General features: G+C 41.2%; 1 protein-coding gene across 1 annotated transcript in view; it reads left to right on the top strand.

Annotated features, from left to right (window-relative positions):
- LOC143299877 (uncharacterized) overlaps nucleotides 1-18,429 on the top strand; it is a 50,311-nt gene that overhangs the window by 822 nt on the left and 31,060 nt on the right. Inside the window, exons 2-11 of the mRNA XM_076613370.1 lie at nucleotides 3,286-3,528; nucleotides 4,645-4,842; nucleotides 5,620-5,733; nucleotides 7,763-7,897; nucleotides 10,167-10,307; nucleotides 11,537-11,677; nucleotides 12,989-13,138; nucleotides 15,017-15,151; nucleotides 15,692-15,803; nucleotides 17,942-18,009. Coding sequence (XP_076469485.1) covers nucleotides 3,286-3,528; nucleotides 4,645-4,842; nucleotides 5,620-5,733; nucleotides 7,763-7,897; nucleotides 10,167-10,307; nucleotides 11,537-11,677; nucleotides 12,989-13,138; nucleotides 15,017-15,151; nucleotides 15,692-15,803; nucleotides 17,942-18,009 — 1,437 coding nt within the window. The remainder of the gene's footprint in view (nucleotides 1-3,285; nucleotides 3,529-4,644; nucleotides 4,843-5,619; nucleotides 5,734-7,762; nucleotides 7,898-10,166; nucleotides 10,308-11,536; nucleotides 11,678-12,988; nucleotides 13,139-15,016; nucleotides 15,152-15,691; nucleotides 15,804-17,941; nucleotides 18,010-18,429) is intronic.

Consider the following 18,429-nt stretch of genomic DNA (forward strand, 5'->3'; position numbering starts at 1 on the left):
TTTTCAAACAGGAACTTCTTTTGCTAAGCATGGAAGTTTTATTTATTTTGCAAACGTTTTGGTGCAGATACAAATATTAATTTTTAGAACGTCAGTTAAGGAGCCACGATAGTGTAATGGGTAAGACAGTTTCTTCTCACCCGAACACGCGGGGTTCGAATCTGGTTAGGACTTTTTTTCTTTTCTTTTTTAACCCGAAGCTTTATAATAACGAATACAGAACACATTTTAACGATTAGAATTTTTTGTTTTAAATGTATCACAAGTGAGTCTTGAAGGCCTTGCCTCTCTTTTTGTGTGTGTGTGTGTGTTTTTCTTCTTCTTCTTTCTTCAGTGTTGTCTCCTTTTTCTGCCTTCCCAGTCCACCCCCCCCCCCCGCCCCCCCCCACCCCCCCCCCCACCCCCCTCTGTCTTTTTTCGAGCAAGCATTTACACTTGGTTTTTTGTTGTTGTTTTTTTGTTGTTGTTTTTTTGTTGTTTTTTTTTTCTCTTTTCCGCTGTCTGTGCTGCTTTGCTCTGGCGACTTGGTCGTGAAATTGTGAACACTGTGATGGGCACTAGCTGTCCACTCTGCAGTGATATTTGCCTGTGTGGCCTTTTTGTGTTGTGGGGTGGGATGCCAGGGGGGTACTTTGAGGTTTTCTTAGTTTTTGTTGGGTTTTGTGTGTGTGTGTGTGTGTGTGTGTGTGTGTGTTTTTTTTTTTAATCCTTTTCTACTTCTTTTGTGTGTGTGTGTGTGTGTGTGTGTGTGTGTATGTAATCTGGGGATAATAAATTAAGTCGGAAGGGCTGACGCCCTCAGCATGGCCTAGTCTTATTTGCTGTAAAGAGCGAAATGGTTAGGATAATGTGTCACTGACGAACTGTGTTTTGTGAGTTTGTCTTTGTGTTTTTGTTGCTGTGTACATGTGAGAGTTTTGTGGGTTTGTGTGTGTGTGTGTGTGTGTGTGTGTGTGTGTGCGTGTGTGTGTGTGTGTAGATGTGACAATTATGTGTTGATGCGGTTGAGCATGTGTATGGTTTGGCTGTCCTGATATGGCCGTGTACACCACGGTTGGCTGGACTGTTAGCAACAATAAACAATATAAATAACAGATTGCTCTGTGTGAAATTCGGGCTGCCAACCTAACGGAAAGAATGGACATCGGTCTCAAGTTGTTGAGATCTGTAATATCTTTTGACTTTGGCAATGGGATCATACTTTTGCTGGTTTTGGAGCAGAGGGAACGTTGTTCTGTTCAATGCACAAAATTGTATGTAACAGTCTGTTATGTAGAGCAAAACAAGTTTTAGAATAGATGCATATAAATATCTTGACCGATCGCCTTTATATCCTCAAGACATCTGAGATCAATAAATGATACAATGCCATGAACGGCAAATGGAAGAATAGTGGTTTTAAATCAAGCTGTACTTGACAGAACGTTTGTGGCGACGCAGGGGTTATGTAATAATAGTATTCTGTAGGAAGGTGGCTTTTAGATGTTTGTGCTGATTTAGTTAGTTTTTTTCAATGGTCTTTTAGTGAATTCGCTGACCACAGCATTTGTCTTTTTTTAATAGCACGTCTTTGTTAATAAAGATAGGAAGGGACAGATTTGTGAATACATTTATAACATAGAGTGCTGATCTTGTACTTTATTCTGTGTGAGACAGGGAGCCAGTGGAGATGTTGCAAAAGAGGAGTGATGTGACTCAAATCTGTTCTTTCTGAGAACGAGTCGGGCAGCAGAGTTTTGTATGCGTTGAAGGGACTGAATGGATGTTTCAGTTTCAGTTTCAGCAGCTCAAGGAGGCGTCACTGCGTTCGGACAAATCCATATACGCTACACCACATCTGCCAAGCAATTGCCTGACCAGCAGCGTAACCCAACGCGCTTAGTCAGGCCTTGAGAAGAAAAAAAAAAAACAAGAAAAAAAAGAGAAAACGGATGAAGCAAGCAAACCAGACAATAGAGAGTTACAGTGGTCAAGGCGAGAGAGAATGTATGGCTTTGTCCGAACGCAGTGACGCCTCCTTGAGAAATTAAAACTAGACAATCGATGGCAGGAACTGTAGACAATAATGCCGCCAACGACGTGGCGAGCCATGTTCGATGGTACGATTCCTCAGAAACTGTTTTTAAGAGGCTGTTATTACTAATAAGTGGCTGCACTGAGTGTCGTACTCACACAGGCTAGCGTTCACCACACTCAGTGAACAGTCTGATGTCCAGCTTATTGCTGGGGCTTTTTTTTTTTTGGCAGGCAGGAAATATTTTTTTGTGATAAACGTATCACAGTACAATGCTTGCTCGTTGGGTGGGTTTTTTTGTTTGTTTGTTTGTTTTGGTTTTGTTTGTTTGTTGGGATTTTGTCCCCAATAGTGGATGTGGTGTAAGTGGGTTTTTTTTAGAAACTCACAGGTCGGTGCTGGCAAAATCTGTTCCGGTGACCAGCCGGATGCTGGGAGTCTGTCATCCGTCCTTGTGCGCGACACGTGTGTGTGTGTGTGTGTGTGTGTGTGTGTGTGTGTGTGTGTGTGTGTGTGTGTGTGTGTGTGATAGAGAGAGAGAGAGACTCATACGTGTGTGTGTGTGTGTATGTGTGTGTGTGTGATAGAGAGAGAGACTCATTTCTGGGGGTGTGTGTGTGTGTGTGTGTGTGTGCGTGATAGAGAGAGACTCATGCATGGGCGCGCGCGCGCGTGTGTGTGTGTGTGTCTTCTGGCTTGTGTGTGATAGAGAGAGAGGGAGAGAGAGAGACTCATATGGGTATGTGTGTGTGAGAGAGAGAGAGAGAGAGAGAGAGAGAGAGAGAGAGACTCGTGTATGGTATACATGCGTGTGCGCGTGCGTTGTTTTGTTGATGTTCAGCGCGAGTGTGTGTTCGTTATTTTTTCATAGTAGTAGTTGTGACATTAGTAGTAGTAGTAGTAGTAGTACCACCACCACCATCATCATCATCACCACCACCATCATCATGATCATCATCATGATCATCATCACCACCACCACCACCATCACCATCATCATCATCATCACCACCACCACCATCACCATCATCATCACCACCCGCCACCACCACCACCACCACTACCACCACTACCACCATCATCATCATGATCACCATTACTCTTTATCATCATTTATTACCACCACCACCAACCCCCCCCCAACCCCCCCTCCCACACACACACACACTTATCCCCCCTCTCCTCCCCCTCCCTTCCCTCCCCCCTTCCCCCCCCCCCCCACGCCCCCCACCCCCACCCCCACCCCTCCACCCCCTTAAAATCTTACACAGAGAATGTCGCCGTGCACCGGAGATGCAAGCAGAGCTCCGTGTACAAGAACCGGTACATCCCTGCCGGAAACAACTGCACGGCGGCCATCAACAACGACACTGATGGCGTCTTCACACGGGGCAACTGCGTCCACACCTGGTACGGGGACGACCCCCGTTCAGGACCGTTCTGGGAGGTCCTCCTGGACGAGCCGGTGGACATCCAGCAGATCTCTGTCTATCCCCGCACTGATGGAGAGCAAAGTGAGTTGTTGATTTGATTTGATTGATTTGATTGATTGATTGGTTGGTTGGTTGGTTGGTTGGTTGATTGATTGATTACATCCAGCAGATCTCTTGTCTATCCCCGTACTGATGGAGAGAACAGTAAGATTTTGATTTGATTTGGTTGATTGATTGATTGATTGATTGATTGATTACATCCGTCAGATCTCTGTCTATCCCCGCACTGATGGACACAGTAAGCTTTTGATTGAAAGAGTGAGTGAGTGAGTGAGTGAGTGATCGATCGATCGATCGATCAATTGATTGATTGATTGATTGATTGATCGATCGATCGACTGAGTATAGCCGACTGAGAGATTCATCTTAGGCGCTCATCATTCGTTTCCTGTGTCATTCAGTCAGGCTTTCACACACACACACACACACACACACACACACACACACACACACACACAAGCACGCATACACGCATGTATATATATATATATATATATATACAGAGAGAGACAGAGAGAAAGAGAGAGAGGGAGAGAGAGAGAGGTGCATATATATATATATATATATATATAGAGAGAGAGAGAGAGAGAGAGAGAGAGAGAGAGAGAAATAGATATAGATACAGATAGATAGATATAGATATATAGATATAGATAGATAGATAGATGTAACGAATCTTGCTCGTCTAAAGCATATCTTTATTTGTTGGTGGTGGTAGTGGTGTGGTTTTTGTGTGTGTGTGTTGTTGTTGTTGTTTTGTTGTTGTTTTTTGTTGTTGTTTTTTTGTTTTGTTGTTTTTTAATTACTTAAAGCATAGAAAGGGTACTGTGTTTCACAATCAGTGTGAAGGTATTTCTCAACATTCACTCAAGTCGTCCTTTGTCCTATTGTTTGGCGTGTTGTTTGTTTATTTGTTTCTTTCTTGTTGTTGGTTTTGTTGTTGTTGTTGGGTTGTTGTTTTTGCGGGGGGAAGGGGGGGGGGAGGGGTACTGATAGCAAAGAAACGGCTTTCGTTCATATTCATAATGAATCAACACATGCATACATCGATGTTCACAGTAATATGTCATTGTAAGGGCGTGTGTATGTGTGTGTGTGTGTGTGTGTGTGTGTGTGTGTGTGTGTGTGTGTGTACAGATTGGAAACGTATGGCTCATGTTGTCGTCGACGTTGACAACGAAACCGTCAATGAATTTGGCGGTGACCTACTTCCACGGTGGGCAGAAGTCACAGTTATCACACAAAATCTGCCTCTGACTGGACAGACTGTCAAACTGCACAAAAATGGACAAGGAGTGGATGTTTTTCTCAACATTTGCGAGGTGCAGGTCTGGGGTGAGTTTTGGTATGATTATTTTTATGTGCGCCTTTCTCTGTGTTTTTTTGTTGTTGTTTTTTTTCCACAACATAAACAGGCATATTTGTTTGATTGAGTGTTTGTTTATTTATCTGTCTATTTATCTGTCTGTTTGTTGTTGTTGTTGTTTTTTGGGGTTTTTTGTGGTTTTTTTTTTTTTTTTTTTTTTTTTTGGGGGGGGGGTTGTTTTGTTTTGTTTTTTGTTGGATTTTTTGTTTTTGTTTTTGGTTGTTGTTGTTGTTGTTTGGTTTTTTGTTGTTGTTGTTGTTTTTTGTTGTTGTTTTGTTGTTGTTGTTGTTGTTTTTCTTTTGTTTGTTTGATTTGGTTTTTTTGTTTGTTTGTTTGTTTGTTTTATTTCTTTGTTTGTTTGTTGTTGTTTTGGGTTACGCTGCTGGTCAGGCATCTGCTTGGCAGATGTGGTGTAGCGTATATGGTTTTGTCCGAACGCAGTGACGCCTCCTTGAGCTACTGAAACTGAAACTGAAACTGTTGTTTTTATCCATACATTTACCAGTATTTAGGCATACATTCATTTGTTCGTACTTTTATTCATTTGTTTATTCACACGTTGTTTGTTTATCTATTTCATTTTTTGTTTTGTTTGCTTGTTTGTTTGTTTTGTTTCGTTTTGTTTAAACCAATACACTGCCGTTTTGGCCCGTAACGTAAAAGGACGGGACCTGTCACTTTTTGTTGGTTGGTTTGTTTGTTTGTTTGTTTGTTCCACCGCTCGCTGGCGCGCTCGCTTTTGACAGCCTGTTTGCGTGACCGACACGGCGACAACTGCAGCAGAACCTGCAGCGATGGGTGTGTTGATGTGGCGCTAGGGAACAGGATCTGTAACTCCACTTCCGGTCACTGCCTGCAAGGTACGGTAACTCTTGTTTTGTTTTGTTTCGTTTTGTTATAAATTATAAATATTATTAAATATTAGTAGCAGTAGTAGTAGTAGTAGTATAGTAGTAGTATAATAGTTGTAGTATCTTTATGTATTTATCTCTTCTTTTTTTTCTTCTTTTTTTTTCTTTTCTTTTTTTTTTCCTTTTTTTTTCTTTTTTGTTGTTGTTGTTTTTTGTTGTTGTTGTGTTTTTCTCAAGGCCTGACTAAGCTCGTTCGGGTTACGCTGCTGGTGAGGCATCTGCTTGGCAGATGTGGCGTAGCGTATTATGGATTTGACCGAACGCAGTGACGCCTCCTTGAGCTACTGATACTGATACTGATACTGATACTTCGTTTTGTTTTCAGTTCGTCAGAAACATTTTGCGTGCGCGATTTCTTACCATTCCATCTTATTATGAATCGTTTACCCTTTTAGTTGGTTAGTTAGTTAGATGGTTGGTTGGTTGGTTAATTGATTGGTATCTTTTTTGGTGTTGTTCTTTCCTTGATTAATGAATTTATCTATCTATTTATCTATCTATTGATCCATCAGTCTATCTATCCATATGTCTCTATCTATCTATCTATCTATCCATATGTCTTTATCCATCTGTCTATATGTATCTATCTATCTGTCCATATGTCTCTATCCATCTATCTATCTATCTATCCATATGTCTCTATCTATCTATCTATCTATCCATATGTCTTTATCCATCTGTCTATCTATCTACCACCCATCTGTGTATCTGTGTATCTATTGGCATCTGTCTGTCTGTCTAATTGGTTGGTTGGATGATTGGTTGATTATTCGTTCTTTTTTTGGTGTGTGTAGTAGAAGTAGTGGTGGTGGTGCTAGTAGTAGTAGTAGTAGTAGTAGTAGTAGTAGTAGTAGTAGTAGTAGTAACACTGCCCTGACAGCCGTAAAAGGCTATGGACGTTTAACCTTTTTAACTTTGACAAGGATTTGTCGCATTATCTACCACACGTCTTTCGGTTTGGTTTGACTTGTACGCAGGCTTTTTTTTCTTCTCTTTTTTTTTTCTTTTTTTTTTTATAACAACAAACATATAGTTTCACACATAAATAAATAATAGAAAAAAAAGAAAAGAAAATACCATGAATGAAAACTGTTCACTAGAAATTTCAGTGTTTCATAGAACATGATTACCAGGATGATAACTGAGGACACTCGATTCGAGTCACACATCAGAATATACAGACAGGTACACAGTGGGAAACTTAAACATTTAGTAAGCAAAATAACAGACAGCGTGGCCATGATGTATTCAAAGAATGTAAAGCCGGGCATCAATTATAAACAATTACACAGCACCACTGGGTACACTGACTGGAAAAACGACAGAATAATTATATCAAAATAACACGTCTGTGCAATCAAAACATCGTTAGTGTCTATTCCATGCTATGTTTCAACATGAGATTTGTACATAAGCTATAGTCGGCCTTGAATATCATTAGTACGTGACATTTTTTCATATTTTATGATTTTTTTTTTTTAATTTTTTAATTATTTTTTTAGACCTTAGGCAACATTTCGAATCATTAATGTTGGGAAGAACTTTATTTCTCTTGGCATTTTGAAAAAAAAAAAGAAGAAAAAAAAAGAAAACGGATTTGCTAGCAGTATACTGCACCATGCTATCGTTATATTTCACTAGACTGAATGCGCCTGACTTTGCCGAATAAAAAAAAAATATAAAAGGTACATTCGGAAAAACAACGCTGCATTGTTAGACTGAACAGCATGTAGTCGTATGTTGCTGCACCAAGAGCTCCTTCCCCTCACACCCCCCAACTCCCCCCTACAATCACCCCCCACTCCCCTCTCCTCCCCTCCTCACCCCCCACCACCCCAAAAAAACAACCACCAAAAAAACTGAACAAAAACAAACAAAAAAACCAAAAAAAAACACGAACATAATCCTGAAATGCACGTTGGGTCGTGTCTTCGTAATGTACCGGGTGTATTTTGATCCGGTGCCATGGTTCGCCCAGGTTGCAAGCCGGGAAAACATGGGAAAACGTGCAGCGAAAACTGTGGACACTGTCTGAATGGTACCGGCTGCGACATAGCCAACGGCCGCTGTCCCAAGGGATGCCAGCCAGGATGGAAGAAACCCATGTGTACAGGTTCGTGGTTGTGTCCCCTGTGTTGGGGGTATTTTCATGTGTCTCCGTGTTTCTCTCTCTCTCTCTCTCTCTCTCTCTCTCTCTCTCTCTCTCTCTCTCTCTCTCTCTCTCACACACACACACACACACACACACACTACACGCTGGACACGGACACCTCCCTATGTATAGATTTGACTATTCCATAATGGATACATCTTCACAGACAGAAAAAGAAGATAGATTCAAATTGATATGAATACTTATATAACGCCTGTTTAAGGTCAGAGACCAAGCTCTAGACGCCTAACGAATACAGATCCATGTACACGACACCACATCTGCTGGGGAAAAACTTGGGGGGAAAAAAGAGGGTGGGGAGGAGGGCGCAGTGCAGATGCCTCACCTTCACATAACGCAAAGCGCTGATTAGGCCTTGAGAGCCTGTTCTAGGTTAGTGTAAGATAATTATGTGAAATCATCACCAAAAGAATAATAACAAACCGTTTAGTGACAATAATCAGCCACACAGGAGCTTCGGGGCCGTCATAAGGCTGGCCGCTATAAGGGAAATAACCCCTTTTTGTGGAGTGTCTTACTTTTTGGAGGCAAACTCGGATTATTTTTCTTGGTGTGTGAAGTTTCTGATCCGAAAGATAGATAAACCAGAAATTGTATTGTTTTGTTGGAATGTTTAAAAGAGAAGCAAATACAGGATAATCACATTTGTGATTTTCGCATTTTTATATACTCTGTAATGACTGCAAGTTTCAAGAATTAGTTTTTGGTGTTGTTGTTTTTTGTTTTTTTTTCATAAGTTCATGCTTTTCACTGAGAACGATTGTTCAAAATTTTAATGTGTGCAATTGACCGCCATTTCAAAATCTGTGACGGTCTCGTTTACTGTGTCCAGTTTTGTGCAGTTTCAAGCCATTAATTCAAGCGAGCAAGACTCGCTTTCATTTGTGTGTAAAGGGTATGTGAAAGTAAGGTGAATATTTTGCCTAGCTATTACACCGAATTAGAAAGAAAATTCTAGTTATATTCAAGTCGCAGGGTCAGTTGTAGAATACAAGTAGATAGCATGCTGAGAAGCTTGTTTAGATCTGTGTTCAGTGAATTTACTTTGACCCGTACCTCGGCCTATTCCCACCCCCCTTTTTCCATCTAGGTTGATAATGTGATATTTTGGAAGACTTTTTTTTCTGATAAGAGAAGTAGTAGATTCGGGGGTGTAAGAACACAGTATGTTTTTCTTTTAATTGTACACTGATTCATGCTGCGGAAATCTGGTCACATGACTTTGCGTTGGGCGAGGTGAGAACGGAAAGGGTGTTGGGTTGCAACACCAATATTTGCCTGCGAGTGACTCAGTGAATGATCGCAGCATTAATTGAGTCAGGTAGCAATGATGACTATACAATAATTTTGGGCTTTCTGGTGGATTGGATGGAGATTTAGTACGGATGTGTAATGGTATCTGGCATGCAGATTGGGATTTTATCTTCTTAGTCAAATTGGATTCGAAGGATTTAAATCAGAGTTATGGCCCTTCATTGTCATAAATTGATGACGTCTTTGAGCCGGCTGGGTTTAGGTTGGACCAGCTTCAGACGCGAATATCCCAGTGAAATACTGCCAGCACTCAATTTCCTCTGGGAGTATTACCCTCACTCTTGGGCATTTCACATACAAGAATTATTGTGAAGAACCCTAAGCTAGTTAAAGCAAGACAATATTGTTATGTACAGTATTTGGGTAAATATGTATTTGAAATGCCACAGCATAACTTTTGGTTGTTCTGACTCATTGTGATTTTTTTTGGGGGGGGAGGGGGGGGGGGCTATATTATAGCAGAATATATATGCAGTACTTAAAACTTTGCTGGTTCAAACAGTAATATTGCCAGATAAGATAATTATCACAATGAACATGTTTCATTTTCAAGCACATAAAAAAAAAAAATCTAAAAACATTTCAAGCACATACTACTACGTACAAATTTCATTTGAATAAACAGAATACACATAATGACAAGCACATTAAGAGTTTGGAAGCTGTCCAAAGTTGAGCAGCAAGGTGGGTGTGCCAAAGGTACAGAAGAACCTCCAATGTAAACGGCACACGGACCAACCTGGTCACCTGGCGCAGTCGTTATATGTTACCAGAAGCACTGCTGGTGCTGCTTGCTTGCTTGCTTTTTTTTTTTTTTTTTTTTTAAGTTCCTGAATAGATAGTTTTTAGTTTTGTTTTCTTTTTCATTTCTGATCTGGTTTGATGGTTTGTCCAGAGTGTGTTCCCGGCAAGCATGGAGACAATTGCAGCAAAGAATGTGGACACTGTCTGGATGGAAAAGCCAGCTGTAACACAACCACCGGCTACTGTCCTCGGGGGAAATGCAAGACAGGATGGAAAGGACCCATGTGCACAGGTGTGTAGTTGAATTTCTGCATTTGGTTAGCTTAGTAATTCTGTCCCTGTGTTGGTCTGCCTCTGTGTCACTCATTGTGTGTATTATTATGTATGAACATACCTTGTGTTATTATGTGTATCAATATATATATATATATATATATATACACACACACCAGAGGAGACCCTGCACTGCTACTGAGTCACTTTAGGACACCACCTACTAAGCCCCCTGCTGATGACAGTGACGGCTTAGTCGCGGAATCAAACTGAGTGAGCGTACCCTCGAAGTGAAGACCACTCCACTTCCTTCCAGTGACAGGTCCCACATTAATCTGCGGACACTGATGACAGGACTCAACCCAAGCAGGGGGGGTATCCAAACTGAGGTCACCAGGAGAGCAGGGCATCAAAGGACCACATAATTTGGGACTTGAAGGCATAAAACTTAGTGAAGAGTTTTCCATTTTCATTTTAGGTGCCCATGCGTTGTATCCCATTAGAAGTTCTCTGTCAGAGTTAATAGTTCACACATTCACATTCACATGTGTTTTGAGAGAGAGAGAGAGAAATCTGACGCAGGATGGCACGCTTTAGAAAAAAATATGATTCATTCCATGAACCAGGAATGTAGTGTCCACAATCTGTTTGAGGAGGAATATCCAATTTTTGTCCCTGCAAGAGCTGTTCCAGCAAAATTTTTATTTGATCTGCGGAATACAATGCCAAAGTCGAAAGCACCAGTGTGTACACAGTACAGAATTTCACATTAAATTTTTCTTTTACACTGCCATTTTTTAACCTTTTGAACCATCCTGGTAAATGTTCTTCCTTTGCTTTATGTTTAGCAAGTACTGCATTTGTTGGTACTGATTTGATTGGGTTTTGTTTTTTCTTGTGAACTTTGTATTTCAGAGACTACACACGTTCATGTACGTTTTCCTAGTCTGAAGGCTCTTTCTTTTCATTTGATGCTCTCTGTTGTGTCGTTATCTGTCTGTATTTGATCTTTTTCTCCCCTTCTCTTTCTTTCTTTCTTTTTTTTTTTCTTTCTCTTTCTTTCACCGTTATACTTCATGTTCACACCTATCTGAGTTTTTTTTATAAATTGGTCATGTAAACTGAAAATCATTGGAAAGTTGATGCCACATTCATTAAAAAAAAACAAAAAAAACCCCAACCCACCACCATCAACAAACAAAGCAAGAACTCAGCTTTTGATTCGATCTGGTCTGATGGTTTGTCCAGAGTGTGTGCCCGGCAAGCATGGGAAAATGTGCAAGAAAGACTGCGGGCACTGTCTGGATGGTAAAGCCAGCTGTAACACAACCACTGGCTTCTGTCCTGGCGGTGAATGCAAGACAGAGTGGAAAGGACCCATGTGCAAAGGTGTGTGGCTGAATTCCTTCGATCTGTTGGCTGTGCAGTTTGGACAGGCCAGCAAGCTCTCTCTGCATACTTTGTTCTCTGCTGTTTTGTGGTGCGTCGTAGTGTTGTGTTGTAGTGCATTGTGGTATGTTGTAGTGTGCAGTAGTGTTGTGTTGTAGTGATGGACTGTTCTGGTGTGGTGTGTTAATGTTATTGTGGTGTGTTGTATATTGTAGAGATGAAGTGTTCTGTTGTGATATGGTGTGTTATAGTGTTGTTATTGTGGTGTGTTGTATGTTGTAGAGATGAACTGTTGTGTGATATGGTGGGGTGTTATAGTGTTATTGTGGTGTGTTGTGTGTTGTGGACATGAACTGTTGTGTTGTGTTGTGGAGTGATGTTGTGGTCTGTTGTAGTGCTCTGTGTTATAGAGATGTAGTGTTGTTCTGTAGTACTGTGTTTGTTGAAGTAAAGCTTATCTGCCAGTTTGGTGTCCATGAGAGTCTAGATTCAAGTCCTGGTCTCGCCCTTTCTTCCAAGTTTGGCTGGAAAATCAAACTGAGCGTCTAGTCATCCAGATGGGGCAATAAAATAAAGTCCTGTGTGCAGCACACACCTGGCACACTGAAAAAGAACCCATGGCAGCATAAGTGCAGTCCTCTGGCAACATTCTTTGGAAGAAATCCACCCTGATGGGAACAGAACTAAGTATGCATGCTCTCAGTGTATGATCAAGCATGTTGGGTTAATGCTGCTGGTCAGGCATCTGCCTAGCAGATGTGGTGTAGGGTGTATGGATCTGTCCGATGGCAGCACGCATGATCCATCCTTCTGAAGCCAAAACTGGTAAAGCACTAATGAATCCTACACTCCATTGTAAAGTATTATAGTGTAATGCATTGCATTGTATCATCAATCATGTCATATGGTATTGCATGCTTTTGTGTCATAGCTAACTATACTGTGTGATCAGTTGAGATAATGATCAGTTTTGTTCCAATGGTCGTTGACCTAACTGATGTGAACGGTTCTGTTCTTGATCTGAAGACAAGATATGTGTGTTTGTTGGGGGAGGAGGGCGGGAGAACCTTGTGTGATGGTCTGGGTGTTTGGCATCTGGATAAGACGATAAACTGAGGTCCCATGTCGGACTTTATATTTCCCTTATAATGCAGGAAATTTTCCTTTCCCAGTACATACATGTAACAGTCCAGACAGCAGTAAGGCAGGATTATTTCATAGACTCAAAATGTGTGTAAACATAATACGTGTGAGCCAAAAAAGTTCATCCTTGTTTGTTTTTTTGTTGTTTTTTTAACTGATTATTTTCAGGTTGTGCCATTGGATTTTACCCCAGAAACAATAGTGAAGGCCAGGGGGAGTGTGTGAAGTGTGGAGATGGATGTCAAAGGTCAAAGTGTCTGGGGCCTGATGGTCACTGTGACTGCAAGCCTGGGTGGATGCCCCCCAGTTGTGAAGAAAGTAAGGTGATAGTTCCAATTCTAGTGTGTATGTGTATGTGTGCGCTCACGTGTGTGTATATGTTCATATGTATGTTCATTACTTTATGAATACATGTAGTTGTCTGTGTATGTGTGCAGATCTCTATGTATATTGAGAATGTTGATAAATGCATGTACATGTATGGTAATATGTGTATACATACATACTTGTGTATGTGTGTGTATACACATATTTCTATGTAGTTGTAATTGGATTTGATTTCCTTTGCGTTACAGTTTCAAGAAGTTATCAAAGCATGCAGACTGCTCCATATACATTGTACTTCATGTGCTTTAAAAGAATTTTAAAAAGTATTTAAAAAAATGCTAACAAAAAAACAACAAAAAACAGGGCAATGGTGGTTAAGGAGTAGATTCATATGTGCATATGTATGTGTGTGCATGTTTACCTGTTTGTGTGCCTGCATGAATTAGTGAGTGAGAAAGAAAGATTTAAGGACAGGGAGACCTTAAAGACAGTAAAGAAAGCCATCAGAATAAACAAATATTAATAGGATAGTATGAACAAACAGGCATCGAGAACACAGGGTGAAATAAGGATTCTGTTTTGTTTGTCCTCCACATTTTGGCTTGTTTCTGACAGAGGGGAAAAAAAAGCAGACACATCCCCCCCCTCCCCTCACCAAAAAAAAGAAAAAAAGTAAGACATTTACAAGAGCAGGAGATTGTCAGTAAAGGACAGAAGATGCTGTTTTGGTTGGTTGGTTGGTCATTCCCACGACCGCTGGGGTCGTTGGGGGGACATGAGGAAGATGTCATAGCTCGCCACGCCGTTCTGTTGGCAGCTGTCGTGAGGAGATCTGGCATCGTCATTTTGGTCCATTCCTTGACGTTGTCAGACCAGCTCTTTTTACTTGATACAAACTCTCGTCCTGTACCAGTCAACATCGATTATAACACTTGAATTAGAGCACTGCCTGTGACATTCTGTGCTTGAAAAAGCGGAGTGCAGTGTACAGGACTTGATATGAAACTTTGTTGTGCTGTATTTGTATTTTGGTGATTTCAAATGAACTACTGTTTTCATCAAAACAGACTGAAACAGTGTCAGTTTTGTTGCTCACTCTAAAGTCTTTCACTGCCATCGGTGTCTTCAGTAGACCAGACAGTTCACTGCCATAGGTGACTTCAGTAGACCAGACAGTTCACTGCCATAGGTGACTTCAGTAGACCAGACAGTTCACTGCCGAAAACGACTTTAGTTGACATCAGATTATTTATCACACGGTAACAAAGCTTGACAGCTGCAACCAGTTTCCTGGGCAGTAGAACAATGACTAACCTTCGCCCCCTGACCTAGGTAACATTGAAGTGAACTAGTCCACTGTGTTGTTTTGACATGAACCGAATTGTGTGACAGCGCGGAGTCTGAGCTGTTTGCAGCTGGAGAGTGATTTCCACACAGATACTTGGTGGTGAAAGAGTTAACGAGCAGTCTGTCATCTCCCATCAGTTTCCATTATCAAGGGGTTGTTCAATAAATTCATTTCTGTAGACACCAGCAGAGTTACAGCAGGATGCAATGTAGCCTGTCCTGTATCAAGGGACCTAATCAAATTCTTTGTCAAGGGACCTCACCCAACAATTCCTTTCTCAGTGGGCCTAATCTGGTAATTCTTTTATCAAGGGACTAATGAAATGATAATGTTAATGAATATATTGTATATACACCAGCAGAGTCACAGGAAGATACAGTGTATCATGGGGACCTAATCCAACAGTTCCTACATCAAGGGAGTTAATCCAGCACTACTGTTGAGTGGATTCATCTTGTAATACACGCCAGCAGAGGTCCAGCAAGACGCAGTATGTCATGCCTGCCTCCTCTGTCCCCTAGAATGTACAAACAGAACATGGGGACAGAACTGCACACAAAGTTGTGGACAGTGTAACGTGTCGGCCGACTGTATGCCAGAGAACGGTACCTGCCCTTTTGGCTGTGTGGAGGGATTCCATGAGCCCCTATGTACAGGTAGATGCTTGTGCATGTGTGTGTGTGTGAATGTTCATGCATGTGTGTATTAAAGTGTATGTGTGTATGAGTGATTGTTTGTATGTGTTTGTGAGAATCTTCAGTGGCTTTTGTTGGTTTGTTGATGTTTTTTTTGTCTTCTTGTTTTCTTGCGGGGGTGTTATGTCCTCTTATTCATATTATGAAGGTATTTGAAATTAATGTATTTGTGAACTATTTTACATAACCCTTGTGTGTAAATTTGGCTGTGACTGTGCTTCTCTTATTCATGTTTGCAAACTTTTACTGTGATTGCTTTTATCTTAATTGCTTACTTAGGTTTTTGTATATATGCATGCCTGAGTGTGAGAGTTGTTGCATCTTGGGTAAAAAAATATATATATATATATTACCATGTGGGTCTTATTAATTGTGCTTCTGTAGTACTAATGATGGTGCTTTTTATGTTTAGAGCCCTATCAATTATAGTAACTGTGGCATCAGCGTTTCTACAGTCTCGGTCTTGAGGAAGTGTGATTATTTTCTGTTTGTCTTTTTCAGAGACCAGGGAGTGGAGATGGGCGGACAGCTTGTTGGTCATCACACTGGTGGCAGTGGGGGTGGCAGTGGGGGTGTCTGTGGCGGCTGTGGTTGTGGGCATCCGGAGGGAGAGGTAGGGGTGTGTGTGTGTGAATGAGTGTGTGTGTGTGTGTGTGTTGAGAGTGCCTTGAATCAGACTACAGTATTGTTACTTTAGATAATAGTTGGTCTTTCATTTGAGACAGTAAACCGAAGTCCCGTGTCCAGCATGCACTAAGCACAGAGAACCCACGGCGCTGTACTGTGGCAATGCTCTCTTCCCTGCTGAGAGCTTGAATTTGATGGAGAGAAATCTATGAGGACAAAAACAAGACAATATTAACGGTAATAATGTAGATCATGCTTACACCTCTCTGGCAGGAAGCACATGACGTTTACAATAAAAAGATATGCATACATATACATACATGCATCATGTACACTATTTCTCTCTCTCTCTCTCTCTCTCTCTCTCTCTCTGTCTCTCTCTCTCTCTCTCTCTCTCTGTCTGTCTTTTGGACCAGCTATAGTTGATGCAGGCTTGCTGGAGATGAGATGACATATTTTTTTTCTCTTGGCAATCATTTCAGAACAATGTCTTGGTCAAGCAGGTAAACACCAATGATGTTGTTTTTTTTATCTTATTCATGTGTGTGTGACCTCCTCCCATCCCCAGCTCCACCCTCATCAGTAACAAAATTGTGAAGTGTGCATTCTGGTCTTGAATGGTTGACCATGTGTTTACTATTTTTTGTCAAAATAGATTTGGTTTAAATGTGATTTGATTCTCAAAAAGTAAGTCAAAGACATTGCAAGCACTTAGAGCAGCAAGCTGAAGCCTACGGTGTGGTGTGCTGGGTAGATTTCTTGAAGCGAAATTGTGGCTATCATCAGGAAGAACATGTCACCATAGCACAGTGCCACACTTTTTTTTTTTTTTTTTTTTTTTTTTTTTTTTTTTTTTTTTGCAAGTGTATTTTGTTTTGCTCTCAGTTTGGGTTTATCAACAGAATTTAGCCAAGGACAGTTACTTTAATGCCGTGTGGTTTTTTGTTGTTTGTTTGTTTTCTGTACACTGAATCTGATTTTATTGTCTCGTCTGAAAATCGACCTGTTTCACGTTTGACACATTTTCCAGCCATTTGTGTGACACAGCGTTCATGTGAACGACACAGATGATGATATGATGTCTCTTCACTGTCTATGCCTTTCTGGAGCAATTCATGAAGTTTGGAGTGTTCTGTGTCTTTGGAATGTCAGCCATTTTTGAGTCGTTTGCTCAGTGTTGTGTGTCGCTGGAATGTGAGCCATTTTTGAGTCGTTTGCTCAGTGTTGTGTGTCACTGGAGTGTGAGCCATTTTTGAGTCGTTTGCTCAGTGTTGTGTGTCACTGGAGTGTGAGACGTTTTTGAATCATTTGCTCAGTGTTGTGTGTCACTGGAATGTGAGCCATTTTTTAGTCGTTTGCTCAGTGTTGTTTGTCACTGGAATGTGAGCCATTTTTGAGTCGTTTGCTCAGTGTTGTGTGACACTGGAGTGTGAGCCATTTTTGAGTCGTTTGCTCAATGTTGTGTGTCACTGGAATGTGAGCCATTTTTGAGTCGTTTGCTCAGAGTTGTGTGTCACTGGAATGTGAGACATAATTGAGTCGTTTGCTCAGTGTTGTGTGTCACTGGAATGTGAGCCATTTTTTAGTCGTTTGCTCAGTGTTGTTTGTCACTGGAATGTGAGCCATTTTTGAGTCGTTTGCTCAGTGTTGTGTGTCACTGGAATGTGAGCCATTTTTGAGTCGTTTGCTCAGAGTTGTGTGTCACTGGAATGTGAGACATAATTGAGTCGTTTGCTGAGTGTTGTGTGTCACTGGAGTGTGAGCCATTTTTTAGTTGTTTGCTCAGTGTTGTTTGTCACTGGAATGTGAGCCATTTTTGAGTTTGCTCAGTGTTGTGTGTCACTGGAATGTGAGACGTTTTTGAGTCGTTTGCTCAGTGTTGCGTGTCACTGGAATGTAAGCCATTTTTGAGTCGTTTGCTCAGAGTTGTGTGTCACTGGAATGTGAGACATAATTGAGTTGTTTGCTCAGTGTTGTGTCACTGGAGTGTGAGCCATTTTTGAGTCGTTTTCTCAGTGTTGCGTGTCACTGGAATGTGAGCCATTTTTTAGTTGTTTGCTCAGTGTTGCGTGTCACTGGAATGTGAGCCATTTTTGAGTTGTTGCTGGTGTGTGTGATGAGCAGGTGCAAGCCTAGCAGGAAGAGAAGGCATGATGCTACTTGCACCGCTGTCACTCTTGCGATTCGGCATGGTACGTTGATGATTGAATTAATGATAATGATAATGCAGATTGACAGTCACGCCTCCCAAACAGGGAACTGTTGATATTCATAATATAATTTATACGCACGTAAATATACACGCACTCAAGTACACCATGTCATACCAAAACAAGTGTGTGCACAAAAACGCGCGCGCATGCACACACACACAGAGAGCAGAAGTTCAAGAAGCACAGTAGTCAAATAGATGGTAAGCAAAACGGAAGAGGTGTGTTTTGAGAAACTTTTGAAAACTAAGCTGTGGAATATCCATGTGATGGATTGAGAAGGGCTGAGAGTTCTATACTACTGGGCAGAGACAGTTTGTTTTTCTTTGAGGAATTGTCAGCACTCTTGAATCAGTGGCCAAGCGTAAAGATCTAGGAGGAGTATAGATTGAAAGGCCACAG

The sequence above is a fragment of the Babylonia areolata genome, chromosome 25 (assembly GCF_041734735.1).
Source record: "Babylonia areolata isolate BAREFJ2019XMU chromosome 25, ASM4173473v1, whole genome shotgun sequence".
Lineage (NCBI taxonomy): Eukaryota > Metazoa > Mollusca > Gastropoda > Neogastropoda > Buccinidae > Babylonia > Babylonia areolata.